This window comes from Haliotis rubra, unplaced genomic scaffold (assembly GCF_003918875.1).
Source record: "Haliotis rubra isolate DU_JTF1 unplaced genomic scaffold, ASM391887v1 Scf931, whole genome shotgun sequence".
Lineage (NCBI taxonomy): Eukaryota > Metazoa > Mollusca > Gastropoda > Lepetellida > Haliotidae > Haliotis > Haliotis rubra.
In genome coordinates this window covers 265,935-285,155 of record NW_025767670.1, presented here as the reverse complement: position 1 = coordinate 285,155, position 19,221 = coordinate 265,935, and the positions used below count along the sequence as shown (strand labels likewise).

The 19,221-nt window shown below is 40.6% G+C and overlaps 1 protein-coding gene across 1 annotated transcript in view; it reads left to right on the top strand.

Moving 5' to 3' along the window:
• LOC124264603 (FAD-dependent oxidoreductase domain-containing protein 2-like) overlaps nt 1-18,453 on the top strand; it is a 34,264-nt gene extending 15,811 nt beyond the window's left edge. The window contains exons 2-12 of the mRNA XM_046699350.1: nt 199-455; nt 1,795-1,946; nt 4,226-4,404; nt 7,367-7,497; nt 8,394-8,514; nt 10,511-10,750; nt 12,093-12,247; nt 13,344-13,509; nt 14,477-14,715; nt 15,207-15,854; nt 15,964-18,453. Of these exons, the coding sequence (XP_046555306.1) occupies nt 218-455; nt 1,795-1,946; nt 4,226-4,404; nt 7,367-7,497; nt 8,394-8,514; nt 10,511-10,750; nt 12,093-12,247; nt 13,344-13,509; nt 14,477-14,715; nt 15,207-15,511 (1,926 nt within the window). The 5' untranslated portion in view covers nt 199-217 and the 3' untranslated portion in view covers nt 15,512-15,854; nt 15,964-18,453. The remainder of the gene's footprint in view (nt 1-198; nt 456-1,794; nt 1,947-4,225; nt 4,405-7,366; nt 7,498-8,393; nt 8,515-10,510; nt 10,751-12,092; nt 12,248-13,343; nt 13,510-14,476; nt 14,716-15,206; nt 15,855-15,963) is intronic.
• The last annotated feature ends 768 nt before the right edge of the window (nt 18,454-19,221 follow it).

Below are 19,221 nucleotides of genomic sequence, written 5' to 3'. Positions count from 1 at the left end.
GTTAGACCACACTGATTAATTCTTGAAATGGTGTAATCCTGCGCCATAGGGTTGAAGTGACTATTTCAATGATCAAACATTATCCTCATTGTATAACCTTTACATACATCCTGGAACACAATGTTTTAAAATCTGTTTTCATGTTTTCCTCAGACACTGTACCATGATGGCACTAACGTGTAATCCTTATTGTTGCAGATAAAGACCAGGTGACGCAATGATTGGTCCTGACCTCACCGCAAGTGCCCTGACCCGTGTCTTCCATTCCTTGCTGCTGATTGGCTGCCTGCTCCTCTTCGCTTCCTCACATGCCTCCTCCTCCTCCTCATCATCATCATCCTTACATCGGCATGACTACTGCATCATCGGCGGCGGTCCAGGTGGTCTTCAGCTTGGCTACTACATGGAACAAAAGGGCAGAGATTATGTTATTTTTGAAAGAGCAAATGTTTCTGGTAGGTTTGTTCGTTAATAGTACTTTAATATTCAGTTGTTTTACTTGAAATGTTTGATCGATGCTCATGCTGTTGATCACTGGATTGTCTGGTACAGACCACCGCCATATAGCTGGAATATTGCTGAGTGCGGCGTAAACCTAAACTCACTCACTCACTTGAAATGTTTGACAAAGATAGAATTAGTCTGCCATATTGATGTCGCTCTTGAGTACTAGCTGTTGCTTTTTGCTGGTGACCATAAAGCCAACAGAGGTTTGAATAATGCACCTTGACTGTCGAAAAGGATCTGAGAGAAGTACTGAATTTCTTTGTAGTTATGCTTCCTAGGTACTGATGCCTTCATGGCAATACATGTACACCATGTTGTTTAAACTGTGGTAATACAATGACCTGCCGTTTGTTTAGTTTATGAGACTGACCAACAAAACGCTAGACTTGAAACTTTAGACCCAAAATGTTTTTGGCCAACTGTTCAACAGTTGTGTGAAATGAACATACTGCTATTTGTTTATAAGAAATATTAAATAGTATGTATACATCTTTATTCTAAACAGAAACCTAATAAAATAGTTGCAGGAATCATTTGGATGTTATCCTTCCTTGATTGTGTGAACAAGTTTATTTTTAATTCATTATTAGCATATATAATTATGCTCAGCATAATATTTACAATACAGAAGCGAACAGGGAACATATTTTCTTTATCATATCATCTAATTCTTACGATTTTAGTTTTTGATATAATTTCAATCATTTAGGAATACAAGGCCTTAGTAAAGCACCCCAGGAGATGTGTTATCCAGTGACAGGAGAGTTGTTTTTGGCTAGTGTTATATTTACCATGTAGTTTCATGTATGATTTTCATGGTCTTACAGTGAAATATTGTTTGATATGTTTGGAGATAAATATGACATTTCATTCCACAGATCTATGATATGCAGCCATTTCTGTTTCTGTACAAACTCACAGATCCAGACTATATCCAGCTGCAGGTGCACATGAGTAACGTCCCTACTTCACAACCTCTATATGTTGCAAGGGGCGGTGGGGTAGCATAGTGGTTAACATGTTCGCTCGTCACGCCAAAGACCCGGGTTCGATTCCCGATGTGTGAGGCCTATTTCTGCTGCCCCCCGCCGTGATATTGCTGGAATATTGCTAAAAGCGGCGTAAAACTAAATTCACTCACTCACTATATGTTGCATCTCCCACGGCTGCTGTGATAAGTTTATCACATTGGTGTAACTATATTCATTGTTTAAACATGGGTGTCACTTCATCAATCCTGGCCTCTGTCTTTGTCACCTTAAAAGTTACTTGTTTGTGTTGTTTCAGGAAACTTTTTTACAGTGTATCCACGCCACAGAAAATTGATCAGTATAAACAAACGCTATACCGGCCAGACAAACAAAGAATTCAACATGCGTCATGACTGGAACTCTCTGCTGAGTCATGATGAAAGTCTACTGTTGAAACATTACTCTAAGGTAAGCAAGCTTTGGGTTCCAGTAACATGTAGCAGGGCTTTATCCTGTTCTTGTAGTGTCAGAGTAGTCACACTGTAGTCACTTTAGTCCTACCGTAATCCATTGTAGTCTCTCTGTAGTCCACTATAGTCACATAGTCATCACACTATAGTCACACTGTTGTCACACTGTCATCACACTATAATCACACTGTTGTCACACTGTCATCACACTGTTGTCACACGGTCAACACACTTGTCACATGGTCATCACACTGTCATCACACTATAGTCACAGTGTCATCACATGGTTGTCACACTGTCATCACATGGTTGTCACACTGTCATCACTCTATTGTCACACTATAGTCACTGTCTTCACACTATAGTCACACTATAGTCATTGTCATCACATTATAGTCACAGTGTCATCACACTATAGTCACTGTCATCACACGGTTGTCACACTGTCATCACACTATAGTCACACTGTCATCACACTATAGTCACACTGTCATCTCACTATTGTCACACTATAGTCACTGTCGTCACACTATAGTCATACTGTTGTCACACTTTAGTCACTGTCATCACTATAGTCACACTATAGTCAGTGTCATCACACTATAGTCACACTGTCATCACACTATTGTCACACTATAGTCACTGTCATCACACTATAGTCACTGTCGTCATGCTATAGTCATACTATAGTCAGTGTCATCACACTGTAGTAAATCATGTCATCACACTATAGTCATGCTGTCACTATAGTCACACTATAGTCACTGTCATCACTGTCATCACACTATTGTCACACTATAGTCACTGTCATCACACTATAGTCATTGTCGTCACACTATAGTCATGCTATAGTCACACTATAGTCACTGTCATCACACTATAGTCACACTGTAGTCACACTATAGTCACTGTCATAGTCACACTGTCATCACACTGTCATCACACTATAGTCACTGTCATCATGCACTCAGTCACACTATAGTTGTCACACTGTCACACTATTGTCATCACACTATAGTCACTGTCATCACACTATAGTCACTGTCATCACTGTCATCACACTATTGTCATCACACTATAGTCACTGTCACACTATAGTCATATAGTCACTGTCATACTATCACTGTCATCACACTATAGTCATTGTCATGTCATTACTATATAGTCACTGTCATCACACTATTGTCACACTATAGTCACTGTCATCACTATAGTCAAACTGTCATCACACTATTGTCACACTATAGTCACTGTCATCACACTATAGTCACTGTCATCAGACTATTGTCACATTATAGTCACTGTCATGTCACACTATAGTCACTGTCATCACACTAGTCAAGTCACACTGTCACACTATAGTCACTGTCATCACACTATAGTCACACTGTTATAGTCACACTCATCACACACTATAGTCACTGTCATCACACTATAGTCACACTGTCACCACACTATTGTCACACTATAGTCACTGTCATCACACTATAGTCACACTATAGTCACTGTCATCATCACACTATATAGTCATGCTAGTCACTGTCACACTATAGTCACTGTCATCACACTATAGTCATACTATAGTCACTGTCACACACTATAGTCACACTGTTGTCACACTATAGTCACTGATGTCAGACTATTGTCACACTATAGTCACTGTCATAACACTTGTCACACTATAGTCACTGTCGTCACACTATAGTCATGCTATAGTCACACTATAGTCACTGTCATCACACTATAGTCATACTGTTGTCACACTATAGTCACTGTCATCACACTATAGTCATGCTATAGTCACACTATAGTCACTGTCATCACACTATAGTCATACTGTTGTCACACTATAGTCATACTGTTGTCACACTATAGTCATACTGTTGTCACACTATAGTCATACTGTTGTCACACTATAGTCATACTGTCGTCCCTGTGCCAGTGTATTCCCTCAAAAGCCTGTTGGTTTGAAAAGGAGTTTGCTTCAGGTTGAATGTTATTGTTGAAATTTGTCACAGAGTGAAACCCTGTTATAGGCCTCACATCTACAATGACATACCTCCATTTTCAGAATTACAAGATAATTTTGTCTGTGTTTTTGAAAATCATGGTATAGACAGTGCCTTAAGCAGGTTTACAATTGTTTTAAGGACTATATTCTATTATACATCTTTACATTTGAGGCTGATGTTTAATGAATTAATAATAAACAGTTGCCTGATGTAACCCAGTAAATCCAGTAGTGTTGTGAAACAAACAATGAATTGTGTCCCCCAGGAAATGTTCCCCCACGCTGATGTGCTGCTCCACTACCTGCGAGACTACGAGAAGAAGCTGGGTATAAACGTGCAGCACAACACGGATATTACCGCTATAAATGCTGTCAAGGACAACACCATGCCAGATGGGCAGTACTTCTCTCTTGATGACCAGGACAAAAACAACTACCAGTGCAGGTTGGACTGTGTGATAGTATTTATACAGAGAGTATTTTGTCAGAAACGTTGTGATGTAATCACCTGCCTCCCCAGGGACTGTAGGGAAGCCTGGTGGTGTCAACTACCAGTGCAGGTTGGACTGTGTGATAGTATTTATACAGAGAGTATTTTGTCAGAAACGTTGTGATGTAATCACCTGCCTCCCCAGGGACTGTAGGGAAGCCTGGTGGTGTCAACTACCAGTGCAGGTTGGACTGTGTGATAGTATTTATACAGAGAGTATTTTGTCAGAAACGTTGTGATGTAATCACCTGCCTCCCCAGGGACTGTAGGGAAGCCTGGTGGTGTCAACTACCAGTGCAGGTTGGACTGTGTGTGATAGTATTTATACAGAGAGTATTTTGTCAGAAACGTTGTGATGTAATCACCTGCCTCCCCAGGGACTGTAGGGAAGCCTGGTGGTGTCAACTACCAGTGCAGGTTGGACTGTGGTTGGACTGTGTGATAGTATTTATACAGAGAGTATTTTGTCAGAGAAAGCGTTGTGATGTAATCACCTGCCTCCCCAGGGACTGTAGGGAAGCCTGGTGGTGTCAACTACCAGTGCAGGTTGGACTGTGTGATAGTATTTATACAGAGAGAGTTTTGTCAGAGTTAGATGTAATCACCTGCCTCAGGGACTGTAGGGAAGCGTTGGTTGGACTGTGTGATAATATTTATACAGAGAGTATTTTGTCCTGCACCTGCCTCCCCAGGGACTGTAGGGAAGCCTGGTGGTGTCAACTACCAGTGCAGGTTGGACTGTGTGATAGTATTTATACAGAGAGTATTTTGTCAGAAACGCTTGTGATGTAATCACCTGCCTCCCCAGGGACTGTAGGGAAGCCTGGTGGTGTCAACTACCAGTGCAGGTTGGACTGTGTGATAGTATTTATACAGAGAGTATTTTGTCAGAAACGTTGTGATGTAATCACCTGCCTCCCCAGGGACTGTAGGGAAGCCTGGTGGTGTCAACTACCAGTGCAGGTTGGACTGTGTGATAGTATTTATACAGAGAGTATTTTGTCAGAAACGTTGTGATGTAATCACCTGCCTCCCAGGGACTGTAGGGAAGCCTGGTGGTGTCAACTACCAGTGCAGGTTGGACTGTGTGATAGTATTTATACAGAGAGTATTTTGACAGAAACATTGTGATGTAATCACCTGCCTCCCCAGGGACTGTAGGGAAGCCTGGTGGTGTCAACTACCAGTGGAGGTTGGACTGTGTGATAGTATTTATACAGAGAGTATTTTGTCAGAAACGTTGTGATGTAATCACCTGCCTCCCCAGGGACTGTAGGGAAGCCTGGTGGTGTCAACTACCAGTGCAGGTTGGACTGTGTGATAGTATTTATACAGAGAGTATTTTGTCAGAAACATTGTGATGTAATCACCTGCCTCCCCAGGGACTGTAGGGAAGCCTGGTGGTGTCAACTACCAGTGCAGGTTGGACTGTGTGATAGTATTTATACAGAGAGTATTTTGTCAGAAACGTTGTGATGTAATCACCTGCCTCCCCAGGGACTGTAGGGAAGCCTGGTGGTTAAAGCGTTTACCTGAAGACCCATGTTCAATTGTGCCCATGAGTACAATGTGTGAAGCCCATTTCAGGTGTCCTCCACCATAATATTGCTGGAATATTGCTAAAAGTGGCGTAAACCTTGCTCACTCACTCCTGCCACCCCAAATTCTGACCTGAAACCATGATGCTAAGCAATATGAGCGGAGAGGAATACCATGAATGTTTTGTATGAAAGTTAAAAATTTTAGTCTTAAATTGTGCTTTTATGTTTGTCCTCTCCTGAATTATGATTTTATCATTTTTCTAATTAACATGAACTCCTCATGAAGTGAAAATTGTGACATGAAGCAAGCCTGTTCTGACCAATGAGGCCCTATGCATTAATGCTTTGTTCACACACAGTTAAATTACATTGATTACAATATATGATAATGCTGATGGAACTCGTTTGAGAACATTTGGGCATTGGAGTGATATATATACTATAAAGTTTTCTTTCACTTGAGATACAGTACTAAATTAGCTGGAAAACATTTACCAATTCTTCCACGATGTTGAGATCCTTCATTTTGATTGGTCCAGCCCGTGTCAAACTGTTTAAGACCTTGATTTTGTTGATGATCCCACAGGGGTGTATATATGCTGAAGGAAAAAAATAAGGGATCACATGGAAGCACAAGTGTTCCTTTATTGTCCCCCGCCGCAACGCGGAACGGGGGACTATGTATTCAGCGGCGTCCGTCCATACGTACGTCCCGATTCTTTTAAGCGCGATATCTCATGGACTGATGTACCCAGTGTCTTCAAATTTGGTGACAGCCTACATTGGGGGATTACGCAGACACCAGTCGATTTGGGTGAACTTGACCTTATCTTCAAGGTCACCATGACACTTAGAACACTTTTAAAATTCTTGTTAACGCGACATCTCATGGACTGTTGTACCCAATGTCTTCAAATTTGGTGACAGCCTACATTGGGGGATTACGCAGACACCAGTTCATTTGGGTGACCTTGACCTTACGACACTACGATATCTCATAAAACATTGCACCCAATGTTTTCAATTATGTTGACAGCCTACATTGGGTGGTTATGCAGACACCAGTCATTTTAGGCATCTTGTATGTGACCAAAAATTAAAAAGTAGTAAATATAGATATTCCATTCTTTAGCGGCGGGGACATTGCCATATCAGTAGCAAACACTTGTTTGTTTCCAGGTTTCTTCACAAGTTATGCGATACAAAGCTTGTGAAGACACCTGGAAAAAAATAAAGGAACTCTTGTGCTTCCATGTGATCCCTTATTTGTTTCCCTCAGTATATCTTACAAAGCACTTATTTCCTGACACTTGTATGGGAGATAAGGTCCAATACTTATTTGACTCGACTAAATGTGCCTCTGTGTCCTGTTTCAGATCTGTGGTAGTTGCCACTGGTCTGTGGAAGCCCAACATCCCTAACGTCCTGGGAATTGAATATGCCGACGGTTATGAAGATGTGTCCATCAATCCTGATGACTTTGAAGGACAGACAGTGCTGATACTGGGTGAGGAGGAGACTGTAGTCACTACAGCAATATATGCTGTATTCACTTGTTATCACTGTATCTGTACTTCCAGCTCCCTTACTGCCCACACAGTGCTATAAAGTGTATATTCACCTACTGTTTGACTGCATTTAGATGTGATATGCATAATGGAGAGAATATGTACACATCAACTTTTTATTATGAGAAACAGAGCCTTTCAGAGTGTATGCTTAATCCATCATAAGTTGAAGGAAGGAAGAAGGAGATGATGCTCCCAAACATTGTGCTCTTCATAACAAAGAAGTTGACACCAGTTATTTTCTGTCAAATATTTAATATTAACCAAGCAATCTGTAATAGTTTGCTGAAATTGTACCATTTGCTTGCAGAGGTTCATGTAAACCATGTTAAATTTGGTATATTTAATAACTGGCTTCAATATATTTGCATGCATGGAAGTTTAAATTTAAAAACAAGTATGTATATACTTCAAGCCTCATATCTCTTTAAAACAGAAAATCTGCAAAATGGATTTTACGATATATTGCTACATAAACACAAAACATGTTGAATTCGAGTGAATAAATATGTCAACAAAAATAACAATAGAATTGGCAACATTGTTTGAGTACTTTGTATAGAAGTGTTGTTCCACAGCAACCTATGTGATAAGAGACAAATTGACACCAGTCTGCCAGACAAGGAACAGTATCCAAGGGCTAGGAGATTTGTCCTTATGTGTTATCAGAATTTGACATTTAAGATAAACACCTTGTTAAATGGTCAGAGTGGATAGATTAAGGACCATGGATATTATTTTAATGTTTAATGCCTTTCTATGTTAAAATGGTGACTGACATTCAAGTACATGTAGTTATGATCTTTACAAATGTCTATGTAATTATCGTTCTCAGGTCGAGGCAATGCAGCATTTGAAACAGGTGATGCCATCTATGGATCTACGAACCTTATACATATGGTGGGGAGATCACGTGTCCGGTTGTCATGGGCAACACATTATGTTGGCGACCTCAGGTGAGCAAGAAGCTGCCGATACAGTTGTCATTCCCTTCTGTACTTTATACAGCTGGGATTCCAGGCTGGAATTGGTCTAACCTATGCTGATCATGAGATGATGGATATTTAATGGATTAGGAGGTCAGGCTTAATGGCTTAATGTTGCTCATGATGTCAGTCACTGGTTTGTTTGATTGTTTACATACGAACATCATATACCTGCAATACCAACAAAGAACAAAAATTTGTTAATAGACAAATGGTAGTTGTGGCGCAATCTCTTTTAGAAAGAGTCTTCGGGGGCAAAGTACCACAACACAATTTGGTGCTTAAAGTGATTGTTTTGTCATTATTTCCTATTGTCAATCTTGTAATCCATCATTACAGGCATCATTTAATTACACTCACTCATCCATCATTCATAATAATTTTTAACCTTATCCTTTCTCACGGCATGCACCTCTCTTCTTCTTCTACGACCATGTGTGGAAATGTGTTGTAGGCTAAGTTGAATCAAAACTTCCTGGCCTCTGACCACCTGACCTCTGCCCCCACTCCGATAGCAATCATCTCAATAAGCGTGCCGATCGCTCAGATGATCATGTGACGTTCTGTACCTGTCATTCTCTTTCGTGTCGCTACACCGTGCTGACGTGTGTTGTTCTCTCAGTTAGACCTTATTTGATTGTCAGTATGGGAAATAAATCGAATCGAACTTCTTTTAAGAAACACAAACTTTGTGGTCAATGCAACAGCAACTTTTCCGCTGCTGACCCACGCTTTGTGTGTGGACTGTATAGGTTGTTGTAGTTGGTCACATCGGTGTTCTGTTTGTTCACACTTGAATGATGATGTTTGTTATGAATATCGACGGGTTGCATCTAGACGTAGATCGGACAGAGATCGACGTACAACTGCTGAAGGTCCTTCTACTTCTAAGTGTGCTAAATCGGAACGCCGTTTGATGAGAGCAGTTCGTCGATCTAATCACCGTCCCCAGACGAAGTTTTTTCTTTAGAGGTGGCCTAAGACTCCTACTTGAGCGAGTATCTCCGTCGTCTCTTTCGTCCTCAACGTCTAGTTCCGTCTCCAGACAAGTTTTATCTGCTCCGAGAGTGGTAGTGCTAACAACCTCTGTAGCACAGTCTCGCCTTTACCTTGGCAGGTGGTTGTATCCAGTGTGCCGATCCATCCCCCTCTGCTATGGTGGGTGCGCTTGGTGAAAGTGTTCACCCTCATGTGGCGAGTGCAGTCAGTTCGGCGCTTTCAACCACAGGGATCAGTTCGGCGATACTGGCAGTATCCAGTGTGGCGCTTTCAACACCTTTCCCGTACCTTGCACCACCTGTCTCTGAACCACCGCTTAGTTCCAGTGCGCCGCTTACTACCAGAGCGGCGCTTGCTGTCCAATCATCACTTTGTACCAATGCATCGCTCTCACAAGGGAAGAAGAGACCAGTGCATCGTTTCACTTCAGTTCACCGCTCTCAAGTTCACAAGTTGAGCAACCGGGCCATTCCAGCGTATGTCTGTGGGTGATAGTTTCGAAGCAGGGACTGGCCAGATTAAGGTCTTCGACTTTAATTCACTCGGGTCACTTGATAAATCTCGGGGAGGCGGGGTCCACTTGCCAAACTGTGTCCTTTTGCTTGTCAAAAGTTGCGGCTGAAAACCACATTAATTCGGGACCGCCCACTCCCTAGAGTCTTTGTTCTGTGTAAGCTAAGGGGTTATCAGAAGCAACCCATCACAAGTTCAGAGTTAGCATATCTGGAGTTGGTGCTTTCTCCTGGCCTCCTTGTGTTATGCGACCTCACGGTTGTAGAGTTGACTGTAAGATAGGATAAGTATATAAATATACAATTTATAGTAAAATTTTCAATTTTGTAATCAGTCAAATTTATAATCAATTATCTTTCTGACATTTGTTTTGTTGATGATATTTTCTTATAAATATGCAACTGTTGATAAGATGGCCACTTGTGTTAGTGTGGATGTTCTTCTGTCTGTTCAGGGCTGTCAACAATGGCCTGTTGGACACCTACCAACTCAAGTCACTCGACGGGGTTCTTGAGGCATCGCTCAGTGAGGTGAAGTTTGTCAAGACCAAGGACAATAAATATGTTGTGGCTCTCAATACAGATGACGAACAAGATATGGAGTTGTCTTATCTTGATAACTTCGCCATGAGGGAGCCTTACGACAAGATCATTCGCTGTCTGGGATTTGACTTTGATGATTCTTTTTTTACAAAGTAAGAGGTTCACACATCACAAATATTCTGTTATTTGATTATAAGTGTCAGGCAGGGATACAGGAATAGATTTGATTCCTAACAACCTTTGCTTGTCATAATAGGTGTTTAAACAGATCAAGTGGTCCGATTTGGTGACATGGTTAATTTTGTGTCCTGAAACTTTGGCTGTGTAATATCAACCACTGGATGACCCATACTTGATCAAGTAGCTGGCAGTCAAGCTGAATCATTCAGGGGCATTAGGGACTTGTAGGCATTAAAGCAGTCTCCAAGTGACGTTCTTTATTACAGAAACAGTTTATTATTTGTGGCAAGATTTGGGTAATATTTACTTTCTAAATAGCTGTCACGATGAAAGATTGTCCGACTGTCAATAAAATAAATATGAAGAAACTTGATTGGGGTCATCCTTCGGAACTTATTTGTGTTAGCAAGTTTTTATAGACCGGTATCTTTTACTGGCATGTCTGAACTAATGTGATTTTATGATTCAATTTGTCTTCATTTTCGTTGTTAAATTATTTCACTGATACATAGTAAGTGGCATCAAGGAGAACGTGCCAATGGGCTACACCATGAGGAGAGTATTCAGGGGCATAGCTACCGTTATGAAAATACCCCGGACTTACACATGATTGTGGCTAAAAAGTTGGGCAATGCTATCTAAATATAAAGCTTTACAACCTATCAAGCTTACACGAAAACATTGGCATGCTACGTGCCTGGTATTGCTGGGAGTCATTATGTATGGTAGAAGTAGTGTATGCCTTTGTACCAGAGTCTCTTGCTGATCAAACACCTTTCAGTCAAATAAGTGGTCCTCAGTCCATCTTTCTGAAGCTCATTTAAATCATGTCAAGATGTAAGGTGACTGCAACTAGTGGAAGGAGGTGAAATTTCATACTCTGACATTTAGTAATATACCTCATTACTCACATGAAACAATCTGGTTGCTCCTGCCCCAGAGATGTCAGACAGAGGGCCCAGCTGGGGAGCCATTCACTTAAATAGTGTCACAGTTGTCTCATTTAATCATGTTTGTCTCATAAATATAGGGACTGCAATGAAGAGATGTTTATCAGTTATGATGCACTGGAATTACTGTTTTATCGGTTGATTGAACATTTTATCTTATGAGTTAAAATACTGTTTTATCACTTGAGATGTAGCTTTATCAATTGAGAAACAGTTTTATCAGTAGACATTAGGTTTTATCAGTTGACATAAAGTTTTATTGGTAGAGACACATTTTGTGGAATGTTCTGGCCAGTGTGTGTTCATGTTCACAGAGTACAATGCATGTCTGACATACTCTCTTTATCATATAGCTCTACAAAAGTAAGTCGAGGAAAGGGAAGACGAAGAAGTACCCCTTGATCAAGCACAACTATGAGTCGGTGGAAGTTCCTGGCATGTTCTTCGCTGGCACAAACACCCACTCCCTGGACCACAGGAAGTCAGCAGGTGGCTTCATCCATGGCTTCCGATACACAGGTACCTACACAGGGAGGCAATCTATCCTCTGTCAGCATGGGGAGGTTATTGATGGGGCTTCAGAATCATTTATGTCCTTAATGGTGAATCTGATAAAAAATTGTATCGAAATTTAATTTTTGTGTTGTAAAAGCCCAGGCCACAGCGTCTGACAGCCTGAACTTGTATCTGTCAGCATCATGTCCTGTAGCTATTAAGTTTTTAGCTTGAACATGTCATTCAAGAAAAGTTTTAAAATGGTACTTGTTGTTTCCCTGCCTTGGGATTCAGGGGATGAATCACGGACTGGAGTTGACATCTAGTGTGTCTGGCATCCCAGTTAAACTGATACATGGTATCTCAGTGGGCTAACACTATAAAACTCTGGCAGTCATACGACAAGTTGCCACTCACACTTGTACGCACATCAGTATGGAAGTGGAATAATCTTGAAACTTGGTGTCCACGCGAGTTGCAAGCCAATTTTTTCGTGTAAGCCTGATAGGTTGCAAAGCTTTATCTTTAGATAGTATTGAGGGCTGGCCCAACCTTTTTATCAACAGGCATGTGTATGCCCGGGCTTTTTCTTATAATGGTAGCTATGCCCCTTGTGGTGTGTGGTCCTATGGTGGCGTGTGGTCCTGTGGTGGCGTGTGGTCCTGTGCATAGGGTTCAGGTCACAATCAGTTGAAGTTAAGCAACATTGGGAGAGTCCTTTGGTGGGTGACCGTGTTTGGCAGCTTGACTCCTGAGAGTTTCTAGGACTTCAGTCCTGCCCCACAACGAAGCACATGTGATACATCTGGTCTCACCTTAGGCTAGTGAGTTTTGTTCAAAACTGCCTCTGTTCACCCAGCAGAAAATGGGTACCCGGTGAAATAAGTCGTGAGACTATTAACTTTCTAGCGTCTAACAGGCAGCTTGGGTTATCCGGGGTAAAAATGATCAGATTGTGCATTTGAGCAGGATATCTAGCCTTGAAAAGGCGCGTTGTAAATATTCTCATTATTATTATTAATATGATCCTAAAACTCATTTCACCTCCTCCACCAACCACTAATACATCCTTGGATTATTTCTGGCATGAACTTATAAATTGTGCTTTACCTGTTCACAGCACGTGCTCTCCACATGCTCCTAGAGTGGCGGTATGAGGGAGTGCAATGGCCATCGAAGAAGCTCCCCATCACAGACCTGATGAGCTACCTCCTGAAGAGAATGAATGAAGCGTCCGGCATCTACCAGATGTTCAGTGTACTAGGAGACATCATACTTCTCAATGAGTAAGATCGCTGCTTAAATTATATCGTCTTTCAGTAGCTATAATAGTACCTTCTTGTATAGTGATTCTGTGATCCCATCTTAACTCAAGAAGCTGTCCATAGTTCATTTGTCTGCCATTAATTGACATCTCTGAAACTACTGAGGTGATGCTTGTGTGTATGATCCTAGCTATAGAGTGTCAAAAAAGTGCTCATTGAATTCCTGTCTGGTATTAAACATGGTTGTCAATATTTTCTCCATGATTCAGATGAACTTCAGAGCTTTGTGGTTTAACTTCTCCACGACATTGTCAATAAGGGGTTTTGTTGAGCCTGAACATGTCAGTCTCTGTTTGTGTCAACCAGAAGTCTCCAGAACTAATCAGTGAATGGAAGTAAAATATGTGTGAACCAGGCGATAAGGAGGCTCATGTTGTTGACTTTGAGAATTATCCTCAGTTTATGTTATTTATAAAAGTACATGTATACACATAAACCAATGTGTAAATCTATGTAGTACGTTTACCCAATATTTGCAAGCGTGTTTACATTGAAAACCCCATGAGCACAAAACATTGAATTCAAAACTGATCAAATTACTTAAAAGCAGTTACAGAACTCTTGCTACTTCCTGCTTTCATGTTGCCATAGTTAATCTGTGATGCCATAACAGATTAAACGTAGCAATGGGAAAAAAACAGAGTGGCACGTAACTTCTTTCAGAACTATTCCCAGACTGCTTGATTTATGATTAACACATAAAATTGCAGAAAATGCAAAACCAGGGAGGCGCCACACAATAAGCAGCACAAGCTCTTCCCTTTCCAGAATCAGCCAATCAGAAAATACTTGATTGTTATGCAGCATGACTCTTGGTATTTTCCTTCTTGGTTGTGCCTGCACTTGAAATAATCTTTGATTTCTTCAAATTCAGGAAATAGTCACTTGTACACAAATATATAGTAATTAACCTCATCCTTTTTTTCAGGGATGGCTCCATGTTTGAATACTTTGAGGAATTCCCCATCAACTTGCTCCATCAGTTTACCTCCGTCACTGGACACTCTGCTGAAAGAGTTATTGCCCTTGTCATGCAATATGGGGCCAACTTTTCGGGGCCAGGAAATGACATATTCCGTGCGGACCGAGCGACTGGGGAGCCTTCCGAAGCACACCGCTCTAACTTCCTCCATCCCGTGTTGTACTACTACGACCATCTGCCTACAGGTACATCTCCTGCATAAACCTCCTCCTCTGTCTCTTCGTCTGCGTTGTTGCTGTTTTCGTACCATCTTGTCTTCATATATATACTGACCATTGTGACATAGAATATTGCTGAGACAGAAACAGACAGTCACTCACTCATTCCATCCAATCAAATAAGGTATTTTCTGTGATGTGATACCTCTCTGGGAAATGTCCTAGGGTTCTTAGCCAGTCAGGTAAGAATATAGATATCTTTTATTCCATTAGGGTAAGACAATTTTGATTTTAACAAAAAGTGAAACCACATACCGGGTGCTCAGGAATGGTATTTGATATACGGCAAAGATATTGAGGTGCAACCCTTATTTGTTTACTTTCAGAAGTACCTTTATTTGTGTTCTGAGATACTGAAGTCAGATATTGAGATGTGCGATCTTCATGCAGATCAGAGTAAGAATGTGATTTTCTTACTCATTGTCACTAAGGTATTAGCGTTATTGTTTATATTTCAGAGCACCAAATGAGATGGCGTGGCAAGCAAGAAATACTACCACGACCCAAGTTCATCCATCATATTGTGGAAGACTTCCTGACACTATGGGATGCCCCCCTCAGTCACGTGCTGCCACTCAGACGATACCTCGATGAGATCCTTGGTACTGACACACGCCACTTCTTCACAGAAACTTGTTTCAAGATGGCCATGACCCATGCAAGCGTTCCCTTGACCTGTCAGAAACATTTCCTTGCAGGTCAAGGCCTGACAGGAACAAGTGCTCTACGTCGTAAAGCATTTGAGATCGGACTGATGGCATAACCGTGAGAGAAATATATATCTGTTTCCCTGTGATATGCAAAATCTGCCCTAATATTCTTGTTGAACTTTTTCTTTTCCCAAATCAAAATGTATTTTTGATGTGTAGATCTGAGCATAGTTTTTTGCCGGAAGAAATGGTATACAGAAATCAATTGCTGAGCACACACATGTGCAATAAACTTGTCACAAAATAATACGTCTTCTTGACAAATAATGTACAAATATACCAGACGACAAACCCATTGCCTTCTATATGTAAGAAAACAGGTTCCTGCAAGAGTTGTCTCCCATGCATCTACGGTAGCCATGTTAGTATCAAGCTTGAGTACCATGAATACTAAAGGTTGTATCATTGTGTAGAGATAATAGAACCATAACTGATGATGATGTTGTCTCCCATGCATCTACGGTAGCCATGTTAGTATCAAGCTTGAGTACCATGAATACTATAGGTCATATCATTGTGTAGGGATTATAGAACCATAACTGGTGATGATGTTTAAGTGTACATTAGATATTAGGGATGTCATGACTTTGATCAAAATACATCACGATACAAAATCCATGGCACTTATTCTTAAATTTTGATATTTCATTGGGCCTGAATAGCATTGAAAAGGCTTGGAACTTCACGAAAATATGGTCTACAATTTGGAAATACATATATGTTTCATTTCAAACAGTATCAGTGTCTTATTTCAGCTAAAACTGGATTGTCAACAACTCTTAAAAATTGACTAGAACAGAATTAGCTTAAAATTGTGTACATTGTACAATGTAGATACAAAATGAGTTTATAATGATCAAATTGTTTATTTTAATGAAGGTAGGGCCAATTTTGTCAACAAAATCATCCCATTATTAGATGGTCCTTGTGCGAAATGATACAGACTCAAAGATTAGTTGATGCTGCAATGTAATATGAATCGATACCGGTATCTGTGTGTCGCATATTGCATCATGTGAGAATGTTATCAGTGAATCATGACATCCCTATTTTATTTACTGAGTTATGTTTTCAAAGTTATTGAAAGGGTCGTTAATCGGTTGTTACCCTACAACATTTTACTTTTATCATTTATTCGTTATATTTTTTATTCAATGAGTTGTGCCATATTTTGATGCTGTTTTATTGGCTGCTAACAAAGACACTTTCTCAATGAACAGTGGTTATTTAAGATATAGGTTTTGAATGTTTCTGCTGATATTTTAACTAACAACAGATGTTGTTTCAGATATGTAATTGAATTGAAAGGTGAAGTGACATATGAAATGAGGAATTAAGTTGCTCCTGCCTCTCTACCTACACTTTGTTACCTACATGCTTGCCACATGTTCTGCAGATTTTGTATTCCTGGTTTATGCACATGAAGTAGACCTTACAGCTTTGCGAGGGAAAAATCAGGTCTGCTTCATGTGCATTTGACCAGTAGTCTTAAGCCAGTTTTAGTTATGTTGTTTATTCTCAACTAATCCGGATAGTCCTGATTATATGCCTGAGTGATCAGCTCGTTAGGTCTATCGGTCTACCTTGGTTATAGACTGGTACATACAAAATGAAATCAGATATATGTTTTTATACATTTATTTGCATATTTACAACTCTGTACAATTCCAATAAATGGAAGCTAGCACAACTTAAGGCTGAAGGAAGCAGAATGTGCACAGTCCATGATGGTGATTTCTATCCTGCTGTAGACGCCGTTGTTGCTAACCAATGTAATGATGTCATTCGACATCGAAGCTGTTGATCCACTGTTCTTGTCAAGGCAGCGCCAGGAAATCCATTCTCGTTTTCTCTTGTTCAGTGTGTACATAAATCCCCACACACATAAATATCTGCCGCCTCTAGCAGTTGGTATAATAAACGTGTGACATAGCAGTACCTCTGCCATTGCTAGGAAAGATGCCATTGCCAAATTACCATTCCCTTAAGTAGTATTCGAATGAACACTTTTCATATTATTAAATTTCAATCAAGAAATTTCATCTTTAAGCCACTAAACAAACACCAATCAGTTGCAAGACCAGATCGGTGAACATCAAAGGAAATACAAGGTCTGCTTCGTGTGAAGACACCGTATTCCCTGCCATGTTTAGTAGGCAAGGTCAAGGTCAGATGTAAATTTCCTATGAAAACATGCAAGTTAAATTTTGAGGCTTAATAGTGAGACAAAGTTGGTAGAGTGGCATGACCTTTTGTTCTTTGAATGTCATCTAAGGTCATGGGGTCAAGGTCAGATCATGAAAACATGGCATGAGATAAGGGGGTAATTTTTCAGTTTGGGGCCAGTGTAGCATTGTGTAATACACATGACTCCATGGCTTTCCAATAACCAGGTACACTACCCCTAGGAGTTAGAGTTACACCTGTAGAATTTACATGAAGCCCACAGACTGACAACATCAGGTATGAGGCCAGATATATAGTATAGTGTCTTTTAGTCAGTCCCGTCAATGTTACTCTTTTCATGGGTGATTGAAAGAACTTTTCATTACTGAATCAGTGAAAGTGCAGTTATTTAAAGAAATGGGAAAATAACATGATTATGGTGCTAATTATAGAGCATATCCTAAATTGGTGTGTGGATATTTGTCAAATATCGAATAATAGTGTATGTTGCTGTCAGGTGTTTCAAGACTTAATGAAAATGATTTACATTTGTGATGTGACTTCACAATTTTAGAGATATTTTATGTATGATTTTCAGGATCTTTACCAAAGCACTGCTTTTGTGTTGAGTTCACACTGTTGTACACAGATGGGTAATAACCTGCAGCCCCATATCATTACTCTTAGAGCACCACATGCACCCATCTCCTTACTCTTGGAGCACACCCTACACCTATCTTCGCAGTGCATCCCTACACTCATTTTCTGCCATCAGAGCCCCAGTATCACCCTTATCCTTACTCTTAGAGCACCACATGCACCCATCTCCTTACTCTTAGAACACCACATGCACCCATCTCCTTACTCTTAGAGCACCACATGCACCCATCTCCTTACTCTTAGAGCACCACATGCACCCATCTCCTTACTCTTACACCTATCTTCGAGCATCCCTACACCCATACACCTATCTTATCCTTACTGCATCCCTACTCCCTTACTCATTTTCGCAGTGCATCCCTACACTCATTTTCGCCATCAGAGCCCCAGTAACACCCTTATCCTTACTCTTAGAGCACCACATGCACCCATCTCCTTACTCTTGGAGCACACCCTACACCTATCTTCGCAGTGCATCCCTACACTCATTTTCGCCATCAGAGCCCCAGTAACACCCTTATCCTTACTCTTAGAGCACCATAAACACCCTTTTGTTGTTTACTTGAGAGCACCACCAACAACCCATATGGTAGCAATACTTGTCTCCTTATGCTAAGCTCCATAAATGCTTGTATCCTTATTCAAAGTACAAGCAGTACCAGTCTCCTTACTCTAAGCACCATCAATACCAGTCTCCTTACTCTAAGCACCATCAATATCCTCTTGTTACCCTAAGCAGTAGTAAGCACCATGAAAACTATCTCCTGCCCCCTGTTTTGGCCTCTATATCCCATCCCTTCCCCTCTACAGTATTACACCCCTTCATGCTCACAGTAGTGGTAGAATTTCTATTGTTTTCATGTCCAGCCTTGTCTTAGTCTGCTGGGATCTTGCTTTTATAGTTGTGTTTGTCTTTGAAGCAGAGTTCATATTTTGC